The sequence below is a fragment of the Carcharodon carcharias genome, chromosome 6 (genome assembly GCF_017639515.1).
Source record: "Carcharodon carcharias isolate sCarCar2 chromosome 6, sCarCar2.pri, whole genome shotgun sequence".
Lineage (NCBI taxonomy): Eukaryota > Metazoa > Chordata > Chondrichthyes > Lamniformes > Lamnidae > Carcharodon > Carcharodon carcharias.
In genome coordinates this window covers 198,843,174-198,855,196 of record NC_054472.1, presented here as the reverse complement: position 1 = coordinate 198,855,196, position 12,023 = coordinate 198,843,174, and the positions used below count along the sequence as shown (strand labels likewise).

Here is a 12,023-nt window from a genome sequence, read left to right as displayed (position 1 = left end):
AACAGCAGCATCACCAGCAGCGCAGGCTGTCACTACCTGTTCAATTGTTTCTGGAGGAGTTGCAGGCGACAATCAATATCTGACCAATGTTGCCTGGGTAACACAGAGGCCGGGTCTTCAGCGCTGCTGTCAGTGGGCACTGCTGGACGGGGCATCTCCTGGTACTGGCAGGTATGGGGGTCAGTCCAAAAACTGAAGAAATTAGAAACACTGGCAAAGGCTCCTAGGGACAAAAGGGGAAGAAGTGTCAGGACTGGGGTTAGGGAGAAGATTCCAGTTCACAACACACTCCATCCGGGTTTGAAACTCCCAACGTCAGAGCAGCTGGTCCAACCCAGGGACATGGTCAAGCAGCAAGTTACTTACCCAGGGTGGGGGTGTGTACCTGGGACTGGGTTACTGTGGGGGTGGGGGGGGGTGTGTACCTGGGACTGGGTTACTGTGGGGTGGGGGTGTGTACCTGGGACTGGGTTACTGTGGGGTGGGGGGGGTGTGTACCTGGGACTGGGTTACTGTGGGGTGGGGGTGTGTACCTGGGACTGGGTTACTGTGGGGGGGGGGGTGTGTACCTGGGACTGGGTTACTGTGGGGGGGGGGGTGTGTACCTGGGACTGGGTTACTGTGGGGGGGGGGGGTGTGTACCTGGGACGGGGTTACTGTGGGGGGGGGGGGTGTGTACCTGGGACTGGGTTACTGTGGGGGTGGGGGGGTGTGTACCTGGGACTGGGTTACTGTGGGGGTGGGGGTGTGTACCTGGACTGGGTTACTGTGGGGGGGGGGGTGTGTACCTGGGACTGGGTTACTGTGGGGGTGGTGGGGGGGTGTGTACCTGGGACTGGGTTACTGTGGGGTGGGGGGGTGTGTACCTGGGACTGGGTTACTGTGGGGTGGGGGTGTGTACCTGGGACTGGGTTACTGTGGGGGGGGGGGGGTGTGTACCTGGGACTGGGTTACTGTGGGTGGGGGTGGGGGTGTGTACCTGGGACTGGGTTACTGTGGTGTGGGGGGGGGGGTGTGTACCTGGGACTGGGTTACTGTGGGGTGGGGGTGGGGGGTGTGTACCTGGGACTGGGTTACTGTGGTGTGGGGGGGGGGGTGTGTACCTGGGACTGGGTTACTGTGTGGGGGGGGGGGTGTGTACCTGGGACTGGGTTACTGTTGGGGGGGGGGGGGGGGGTGTGTACCTGGGACTGGGTTACTGTGGGGGGGGGGGGGGGTGTGTACCTGGGACTGGGTTACTGTTGGGGGGGGGTGTGTACCTGGGACTGGGTTACTGTGGGGGGTGGGGGGTGTGTACCTGGGACTGGGTTACTGTGGGGGGGGGGGGGGGGGGGTGTGTACCTGGGACTGGGTTACTGTGGGGGGGGTGGGGGGGTGTGTACCTGGGACTGGGTTACTGTGTGGGGGGGAGGGGTGTGTACCTGGGACTGGGTTACTGTGGGGGGGGGGGGTGTGTACCTGGGACTGGGTTACTGTGGGGGGGGGGGTGTGTACCTGGGACTGGGTTACTGTGTGGGGGGGGGGGGGTGTGTACCTGGGACTGGGTTACTGTGGGGGGGGGGGTGTGTACCTGGGACTGGGATACTGTGGGGGGGGGGGGGGTGTGTACCTGGGACTGGGTTACTGTGGGGTGGGTGGGGGGGGGGTGTGTACCTGGGACTGGGTTACTGTGGGGGGGGGGTGTGTACCTGGGACTGGGTATACTGTGTGGGGGGGGGGGGTGTGTACCTGGACTGGGTTACTGTGGGGGGGGGGGGTGTGTACCTGGGACTGGGTTACTGTGGGGGGGGGGGGTGTGTACCTGGGACTGGGTTACTGTGGGTGGGTGGGGGGGGGTGTGTACCTGGGACTGGGTTACTGTGGGGGGGGGGTGTGTACCTGGGACTGGGTACTGTGGGGGGGGGGGGTGTGTACCTGGGACTGGGTTACTGTGGGGTGGGGGGGGGTGTGTACCTGGGACTGGGTTACTGTGGGGGGGGGGGGGTGTGTACCTGGGACTGGGTTACTGTGGGGGGGGGGGGGGGGGTGTGTACCTGGGACTGGGTTACTGTGGGGGGGGGGTGTGTACCTGGGACTGGGTTACTGTGGGGGGGGGGGGGGGGGGTGTGTACCTGGGACTGGGTTACTGTGGGGGGGGTGGGGGGGGTGTGTACCTGGGACTGGGTTACTGTGGGGGGGGGGGTGTGTACCTGGGACTGGGTTACTGTGGGGTGGGGGGGTGTGTACCTGGGACTGGGTTACTGTGGGGGTGGGGGGGGTGTGTACCTGGGACTGGGTTACTGTGGGGGGGGGGTGTGTACCTGGGACTGGGTTACTGTGGGGGGGGGGTGTGTACCTGGGACTGGGTTACTGTGGGGGGGGGGGTGTGTACCTGGGACTGGGTTACTGTTGGGGGGGGGGGGTGTGTACCTGGGACTGGGTTACTGTGGGGGTGGGGGGGGGGTGTGTACCTGGGACTGGGTTACTGTGGGGGTGGGGGGGGGTGTGTACCTGGGACTGGGTTACTGTGGGGGGGGGGGGGGTGTGTACCTGGGACTGGGTTACTGTGGGGTGGGGGGGGGGTGTTGTACCTGGGACTGGGTTACTGTGGGGGTTGGGGGTGTGTACCTGGGACTGGGTTACTGTGGGGGGGCGGGGGTGTGTACCTGGGACTGGGTTACTGTGGGGGGGGGGGTGTGTACCTGGGACTGGGTTATTGTGGGGGGGTGGGGGGGTGTGTACCTGGGACTGGGTTACTGTGGGGGGGGTGTGTACCTGGGACTGGGTTATGTGGGGGGGGGGGGTGTGTACCTGGGACTGGGGTTACTGTGGGGGGGGGGGGGTGTGTACCTGGGACTGGGTTACTGTGGGGGGGAGGGGGGTGTGTACCTGGGACTGGGTTACTGTGGGGGGGGGGGTGTGTACCTGGGACTGGGTTACTGTGGGGTGGGGGGGGGGGTGTGTACCTGGGACTGGGTTACTGTGGGTGGGGGTGTGTACCTGGGACTGGGTTACTGTGGGGGGTGGGGGGGGGTGTGTACCTGGGACTGGGTTACTGTGGGGTGGGGGTGTGTACCTGGGACTGGGTTACTGTGGGGGGTGGGGTGGGGGGTGTGTACCTGGGACTGGGTTACTGTGGGGGGGGGGGGGGTGTGTACCTGGGACTGGGTTACTGTGGGGGGTGGGGGGGGTTGTGTACCTGGGACTGGGTTATCTGTGGGGGGGGGGGGGTGTGTACCTGGGACTGGGTTACTGTGGGGGGGGTGGGGGGGGTGTGTACCTGGGACTGGGTTACTGTGGGGGGGGGGGGGGTGTGTACCTGGGACTGGGTTACTGTGGGTGGGGTGGGGGGGGTGTGTACCTGGGACTGGGTTACTGTGGGGGGGGGGGGGGTGTGTACTGGGACTGGGTTACTGTGGGGGGGGGGGGTGTGTACCTGGGACTGGGTTACTGTGGGGGTGTGGGGGGGGGTGTGTACCTGGGACTGGGTTACTGTGGGGGGTGTGGGGGGGGGTGTGTACCTGGGGACTGGGTTACTGTGGGGGGGGGGGTGTGTACCTGGGACTGGGTTACTGTGGGGGGGTGGGGGGTGTGTGTACCAGGGACTGGGTTACTGTGGGGGGGGGGGTGTGTACCTGGGACTGGGTTACTGTGGGGTGGGGGGGGGGTGTGTACCTGGGACTGGGTTACTGTGGGGGTGGGGGTGTGTGTACCTGGGACTGGGTTACTGTGGGGTGGGGGGGTGTGTACCTGGGACTGGGTTACTGTGGGGGGGGGGGGTGTGTACCTGGGACTGGGTTACTGTGGGGGGGGGGGGGGTGTGTACCTGGGACTGGGTTACTGTGGGGGTGGGGGGGGGTGTGTACTGGGACTGGGTTACTGTGGGGGGGGGGTGTGTACCTGGACTGGGTTACTGTGGGGGGGGGGGGGGGTGTGTACCTGGGACTGGGTTACTGTGGGGGGGGGGGGGTGTGTACCTGGGACTGGGTTACTGTGGGGGGGGGGGGGGTGTGTACCTGGGACTGGGTTACTGTGGGGGGGGGGGGTGTGTACCTGGGACTGGGTTACTGTGGGGGTGGGGGGGGGTGTGTACCTGGGACTGGGTTACTGTGGGGGGTGGGGGGGGGTGTGTACCTGGGACTGGGTTACTGTGGGGGGGGGGGGTGTGTACCTGGGACTGGGTTACTGTGGGGGAGGTGGGTGTGTACCTGGGACTGGGTTACTGTGGAGGGGGGGGGGGGGTGGTGTACTGGGACTGGGTTACTGTGGGGTGGGGGGGGGTGTGTACCTGGGACTGGGTTACTGTGGGGGTTGGGGGGTGTGTACCTGGGACTGGGTTACTGTGGGGTGGGGGGGGGTGTGTACCTGGGACTGGGTTACTGTGGGGGGGGGGTGTGTACCTGGGACTGGGTTACTGTGGGGGGGGGGGGTGTGTACCTGGGACTGGGTTACTGTGGGGGGGGGGGTGTGATACCTGGGACTGGGTTACTGTGGGGTGGGGGGTGTGTACCTGGGACTGGGTTACTGTGGGGGGGGGGGGTGTTGTACTGGGACTGGGTTACTGTGGGGGGGGGGGTGTGTACCTGGGACTGGGTTACTGTGGGGGGGGGGGTGTGTACCTGGGACTGGGTTACTGTGGGGGGGGGGGGGGTGTGTACCTGGGACTGGGTTACTGTGGGGTGGGGGGGGGGTGTGTACCTGGGACTGGGTTACTGTGGGGGGGGGGGGTGTGTACCTGGGACTGGGTTACTGTGGGGTGGGGGGGGGGTGTGTACCTGGGACTGGGTTACTGTGGGGGGGGGGGTGTGTACCTGGGACTGGGTTACTGTGGGGGGGGGGGGGTGTGTACCTGGGACTGGGTTACTGTGGGGGTGGGGGGGGGGTGTGTACTGGGACTGGGTTACTGTGGGGGGTGGGGGGTGTGTACCTGGGACTGGGTTACTGTGGGGGGGGGGGGGTGTGTACCTGGGACTGGGTTACTGTGGGAGGGGGGGTGTGTACCTGGGACTGGGTTACTGTGGGGGGGGGGGGTGTGTACCTGGGACTGGGTTACTGTGGGGTGGGGGGGGGGTGTGTACCTGGGACTGGGTTACTGTGGGGGGGGGGGGGGTGTGTACCTGGGACTGGGTTACTGTGGGGGGGGGTGTGTACCTGGGACTGGGTTACTGTGGGGGGGGGGGGTGTGTACCCTGGGAATGGGTTACTGTGGGGGGGGGGGTGTGTACCTGGGACTGGGTTACTGTGGGGTGGGGGGGTGTGTACTGGGACTGGGTTACTGTGGGTGGGGGGGGGGTGTGTACCTGGGACTGGGTTACTGTTGGGGGGGGGGGCAGGGGTGTGTACCTGGGATGGGTTACTGTGGGTGGGGGGGGGTGTGTACCTGGGACTGGGTTACTGTGGGGTGGGGGGGGGGGCGTGTGTGTACCTGGGACTGGGATTACTGTGGGGTGGGGGGGGTGTGTACTGGGACTGGGATACTGTGGGGAGGGGGGGGTGTGTACCTGGGACTGGGTTACTGTGGGGGGGGGGGGGGTGTGTACCTGGGACTGGGTTACTGTGGGGGGGGGGGGTGTGTACCTGGGACTGGGATACTGTGGGGGGGGGGTGTGTACCTGGGACTGGGTTACTGTGGGTGGGGGGGGTGTGTACCTGGGACTGGGTTACTGTGGGGGGGGTGGGTGTGTACCTGGGACTGGGTTACTGTGGGGGGGGTGGGGGGTGTCGTACCTGGGACTGGGTTACTGTGGGGTGGGGGGGGGGGGTGTGTACCTGGGACTGGGTTTACTGTGGGGGGGGGTGTTTACCTGGGACTGGGTTACTGTGGGGTGGGGGGGGGTGTGTACCTGGGACTGGTTACTGTGCGGGGGGGGTGTGTACCTGGGATGGGGTTACTGTGGGGGGGGGGGGTGTGTACCTGGGACTGGGTTACTGTGGGGGGGGGGGGTGTGTACCTGGGACTGGGTTACTGTGGGGGGGGGGGGGTTGTGTACCTGGGACTGGGTTACTGTGGGGGGGGGGGGTGTGTACCTGGGACTGGGTTACTGTGGGGGGGGGGGGTGTTGTACCCTGGGACTGGGTTACTGTGGGTGGGGGGGGTGTGTACCTGGGACTGGGTTACTGTGGGGGGGGGGTGTGTACCTGGGACTGGGTTACTGTGGGGGGGGGGGGGGGTGTGTACCTGGGACCTGGGTTACTGTGGGGGGGGGGTGTGTACCTGGACTGGGTTACTGTGGGGGGGGGGTGTGTACCTGGGACTGGGTTACTGTGGGGGGGGGGGGTGTGTACCTGGGACTGGGTTACTGTGGGGGGGGGGGTGTGTACCTGGGACTGGGTTACTGTGGGGGGGGGGGGGGTGTGTACCTGGGACTGGGTTACCTGTGGGGGGGGGGTGTGTACCTGGGACTGGGTTACTGTGGGGGGGGGGGGGGTGTGTACCTGGGACTGGGTTACTGTGGGGTGGGGGGGGTGTGTACCTGGGACTGGGTTACTGTGGGTGGGGGGGGGGGTGTGTACCTGGGACTGGGTTACTGTGGGGGGGGGGGGGTGTGTACCTGGGACTGGGTTACTGTGGGTGGGGGGGGGGGGGTGTGTACCTGGGACTGGGTTACTGTGGGGGGGTGGGGGGGGGGTGTGTACCTGGGACTGGGTTACTGTGGGGTGGGGGGGGGTGTGTACTGGGACTGGGTTACTGTGGGGTGGGGGGGGGGTGTGTACCTGGGACTGGGTTACTGGGGGGGGGGGGGGTGTGTACCTGGGACTGGGTTACTGTGGGGGGGGGGGGTGTGTACCTGGGACTGGGTTACTGTGGGGGTGGGGGGGGGGGGTGTGTACCTGGGACTGGGTTACTGTGGGGGGGGTGTGTACTGGGACTGGGTTACTGTGGGGGGGGGGGTGTTGTACCTGGGACTGGGTTACTGTGGGGGGGGTGTGTACTGGGACTGGGTTACTGTGTGGGGGGGGGGGTGTGTACCTGGGACTGGGTTACTGTGGGGGTGGGGGTGTGTACCTGGGACTGGGTTACTGTGGGGGGGGGGTGTGTACCTGGGACTGGGTTACTCTGGGGGGGGGGGGGTGTGTACCTGGGACTGGGTTACTGTGGGGTGGGGGGGGTGTTGTACCTGGGCCTGGGTTACTGTGGGGTGGGGGGGTGTGTACCTGGGACTGGGTTACTGTGGGGGGGGGGGGTGTGTGTACCTGGGACTGGGTTACTGTGGGGGGGGGGGTGTGGTACCTGGGACTGGGTTACTGTGGTGTGGGGGGGGGGTGTGTACCCTGGGACTGGGTTACTGTGGGGGGGGGGGGTGTGTTACCTGGGCCTGGGTTTACTGTGGGGTGGGGGGGGTGTGTACCTGGGACTGGGTTACTGTGGGGGGGGGGGTGGTGTGTACCTGCGGACTGGGTTACTGCTGGGGGGGGGGGGGTGTGTACCTGGGACTGGGTTACTGTGGGGGGGGGGGGGTGTGTACATGGGACTGGGTTTACTGTGGGAGGGGGGGGGGGTGTGTACCTGGGACTGGGTTACTGTGGGGGGGGGGGTGTGACCTGGGACGGGTTACTGTGGGGGGGGGGGGTGTGTACCTGGGTCTGGGTTACTGTGGGGTGGGGGGGGGTGTGTACCTGGGACTGGGTTACTGTGGGTGGGGGGGGTGTGTACCTGGGAATGGGTTACTGTGGGGGGGGGGTGTGTGTACCTGGGACTGGGTTACTGTGGGGGGTGGGGTGTGTACCTGGGACTGGGTTACTGTGGGGTGGGGGGGGGGGTGTGTACCTGGGACTGGGTTACTGTGGGGGGGGGGGGTGTGTACCTGGGACTGGGTTACTGTGGGGGGGGGGGTGTGTACCTGGGACTGGGTTACTGTGGGGGGGGGGTGTGTACCTGGGACTGGGTTACTGTGGGGGGGGGGGGTGTGTACCTGGGACTGGGTTACTGTGGGGGGGGGGGTGTGTACCTGGGACTGGGTTACTGTGGGGGGGGGGGGTGTGTACCTGGGACTGGGTTACTGTGGGGGGGGGTGTGTACCTGGGACTGGGGTTACTGTGGGGGGGGGGGTGTGTACCTGGGACTGGGTTACTGTGGGGGGGGGGTGTGTACCTGGGACTGGGTTACTGTGGGGGTGGGGGGGGGTGTGTACCTGGGACTGGGTTACTGTGGGGTGGGGTGGGGGTGTGTACCTGGGACTGGGTTACTGTGGGGGGGGGGTGTGTACCTGGGACTGGGTTACTGTGGGGTGGGGGGGGGTGGGTGTGTACCTGGGACTGGGTTACTGTGGGGGGGGGGGGGGTGTGTACCTGGGACTGGGTTACTGTGGGGGGGGGGGGGGTGTGTACCTGGGACTGGGTTACTGTGGGGGGGGGGGGGGTGTGTACCTGGGACTGGGTTACTGTGGGGGGGTGTTGGGGGTGTTGTACCTGGGACTGGGGTACTGTGGGGGGGGGGTGTGTACCTGGGACTGGGTTACTGTGGGGGGGGGGTGTGTACCTGGGACTGGGTTACTGTGGGGGTGGGGGGGGGGTGTGTACCTGGGACTGGGTTACTGTGTGTGGGGGGGGTGTGTACCTGGGACTGGTTACTGTGGGGGGGGGGGGTGTGTACCTGGGACTGGGTTTACTGTGGGGGGGGTGGGGGGTGTGTACCTGGGACTGGGTTACTGTGGGGGGGGGGGGGTGTGTACCTGGGACTGGGTTACTGTGTGGGGGGGTGTGTACCTGGGACTGGGTTACTGTGGGGGGGGGCTGGGGGGGTGTGTACCTGGGACTGGGTTACTGTGGGGGGGGGGGGGGGTGTGTACCTGGGACTGGGTATACTGTGGGGGTGGGGGGGGTGTGTACTGGGACTGGGTTACTGTGGGGTGGGGGGGGTGTACCTGGGACTGGGTTACTTGGGGGGGGGGTGTGTACCTGGGACTGGGTTACTGTGGGGTGGGGGGGGTGTGTACCTGGGACTGGGTTACTGTGGGGTGGGGGGGGGTGTGTACCTGGGACTGGGTTACTGTGGGGGGGGGGGGGGTGTGTACTGGGACTGGGTCTCTGTGGGGGGGGGGGTGTGTACCTGGACTGGGTTACTGTGGGGGGGGGGTGGGTGGGGGTGTGTACCTGGGACTGGGGTTACTGTGGGGGGGGGGGTGTGTACCTGGGACTGGGTTACTGTGGAGGGGGGGGGGGTGTGTACCTGGGACTGGGTTACTGTGGGGGGGGGGGGGGTGTGTACCTGGGACTGGGTTACTGTGGGGGGGGGGGTGTGTACCTGGGACTGGGTTACTGTGGGGGGGGTGGGGGGTGTGTACCTGGGACTGGGTTACTGTGGGGGGGGGGGGGGTGTGTACCTGGGACTGGGTTACTGTGGGGGGGGGGGGTGTGTACCTGGGACTGGGTTACTGTGGGGGGGGGGTGGGGGGTGTGTACCTGGGACTGGGTTACTGTGGGGGGGGGGGGTGTGTACCTGGGACTGGGTTACTGTGGGGGGGGGGGGGGGTGTGTACCTGGGACTGGGGTTACTGTGGGGGGGGGGGTGTGTACCTGGGACTGGGTTACTGTGGGGTGGGGGGGGTGTGTGTACCTGGACTGGGTTACTGTGGGGGGGGGGGGGTGTGTACCTGGGACTGGGTTACTGTGGGGGGGGGTGGGGGGTGTGTACCTGGGACTGGGTTACTGTGGGGGGGTGGGGGGGGGTGTGTACCTGGGACTGGGTTACTGTGGGGGGGGGTGGGGGGTGTGTACCTGGGACTGGGTTACTCTGTGGGGGGTGGGGGGGTGTGTACCTGGGACTGGGTTACTGTGGGGGTGGGGGGGGGGGTGTGTACCTGGGACTGGGTTACTGTGGGGGGGGGGGGGGGTGTGTACCTGGGACTGGGTTACTGTGGGGGGGGGGGGGGGGTGTGTACCTGGGACTGGGTTACTGTGGGGGGTGGGGGGTGTGTACCTGGGACTGGGTTACTGTGGGGTGGGGGGTGTGTACCTGGGACTGGGTTACTGTGGGGGGGGGGGGTGTGTACCTGGGACTGGGTTACTGTGGGTGGGTGGGGGGGGTGTGTACCTGGGACTGGGTTACTGTGGGGTGGGGGGGGGGGTGTGTACCTGGGACTGGGTTACTGTGGGGGGGGGGTGTGTACCTGGGACTGGGTTACTCTGTGGGGGTGGGGGGTGTGTACCTGGGACTGGGTTACTGTGGGGGTGGGGGGGTGTGTACCTGGGACTGGGTTACTGTGGGGTGGGGGGGTGTGTACCTGGGACTGGGTTACTGTGGGGGGGGGGGGGTGTGTACCTGGGACTGGGTTACTGTGGGGGGGGGGTGTGTACCTGGGACTGGGTTACTGTGGGGGGTGGGGGGGTGTGTACCTGGGACTGGGTTACTGTGGGGTGGGGGGGGGTGTGTACCTGGGACTGGGTTACTGTGGGGGTGGGGGGGGGGGGTGTGTACCTGGGACTGGGTTACTGTGGGGGGTGGGGGGGTGTGTACCTGGGACTGGGTTACTGTGGGGGGGGGGGGGGGTGTGTACCTGGGACTGGGTTACTGTGGGGGGGGGGGGCGGTGTGTACCTGGGACTGGGTTACTGTGGGGTGGGGGGGGGGGTGTGTACCTGGGACTGGGTTACTGTGGGGGGGGGGTGTGTACCTGGGACTGGGTTACTGTGGGGTGGGGGGGGGGGTGTGTACCTGGGACTGGGTTACTGTGGGGGGGGGGGGGTGTACCTGGGACTGGGTTACTGTGGGGGGGGGGGTGTGTACCTGGGACTGGGTTACTGTGGGGGGGGGGGTGTGTACCTGGGACTGGGTTACTGTGGGGGGGGGGTGTGTACCTGGGACTGGGTTACTGTGGGGGGGGGGGGGGTGTGTACCTGGGACTGGGTTACTGTTGGGGGGGGGGGGTGTGTACCTGGGACTGGGTTACTGTGGGGGGGGGGGGGGTGTGTACCTGGGACTGGGTTACTGTGGGGGGGGGGGTGTGTACCTGGGACTGGGTTACTGTGGGGGGGGGGGGAGGGGGGTGTGTACCTGGGACTGTGTTACTGTGGGGTGGGGGGGGGGTGTGTACCTGGGACTGGGTTACTGTGGGGTGGGGGGGGGGGTGTGTACCTGGGACTGGGTTACTGTGGGGGGGGGGGGGTGTGTACCTGGGACTGGGTTACTGTGGGGGGGGGGGGGTGTGTACCTGGGACTGGGTTACTGTGGGGGGGGGGGTGGGGGGTGTGTACCTGGGACTGGGTTACTGTGGGGGGGGGGTGTGTACCTGGGACTGGGTTACTGTGGGGGGGGGGGTGTGTACCTGGGACTGGGTTACTGTGTGGGGGGGGGGGGTGTGTACCTGGGACTGGGTTACTGTGGGGGGGGGGGGGGGGGTGTGTACCTGGGACTGGGTTACTGTGGGGGGGGGGGGGGTGTGTACCTGGGACTGGGTTACTGTGGGGGGGGGGGTGTGTACCTGGGACTGGGTTACTGTGGGGTGGGGGGGGGGGTGTGTACCTGGGACTGTGTTACTGTGGGGGGGGGGGGGGGGTTTGTACCTGGGACTGGGTTACTGTGGGGGGGGGGGGGGTGTGTACCTGGGACTGGGTTACTGTGGGGTGGGGGGGGGGTGTGTACCTGGGACTGTGTTACTGTGGGGGGAGGGGGGGGGGTTTGTACCTGGGACTGGGTTTACTGTGGGGGGGGGGGGGGGGTTTGTACCTGGGACTGGGTGACAGGATTTCCCTCTTTTCCCATCCGTCTCCGATTTGGTTCCATGGACGATGAGGAAGTCGGTGCTCCCAGCTGTGGCTCTGGCCGGTGAAAGTTCAATGATGCTGGAGGCAGGTGGCCGACACTCTCCGCTACCTAACGGAGGCACAGAGGAGACCACACTCTGCTCTTTGTCCTCACCCTGTCCCAGCAGGTCCCCCAGGTGAATATTGTTGCCTTTCCGTGAGGCTTTCTGATGGTGAGAAACTGATTCATCCTCAACGTCGTCTAAAACACAAAAAACACAAACACTCCAAAAATAGACTGTTCTGGAAAAGCTGGGAATGCTGGTGAACATCAGTCCAGCCCATCTCCCGCGCATCCGCCCT

General features: G+C 66.1%; 1 protein-coding gene across 2 annotated transcripts in view; it reads right to left on the bottom strand.

Annotated features, from left to right (window-relative positions):
- Nucleotides 1–12,023, bottom strand: part of LOC121279203 (potassium voltage-gated channel subfamily H member 6-like) — a 497,300-nt gene that overhangs the window by 15,966 nt on the left and 469,311 nt on the right. For both annotated transcript variants that reach the window (XM_041190225.1, XM_041190226.1), the window contains 2 exons: nt 11,644–11,922; nt 37–223 (listed from right to left, as the gene is read on the bottom strand). In XM_041190225.1, coding sequence (XP_041046159.1) covers nt 37–223; nt 11,644–11,922 — 466 coding nt within the window. The remainder of the gene's footprint in view (nt 1–36; nt 224–11,643; nt 11,923–12,023) is intronic.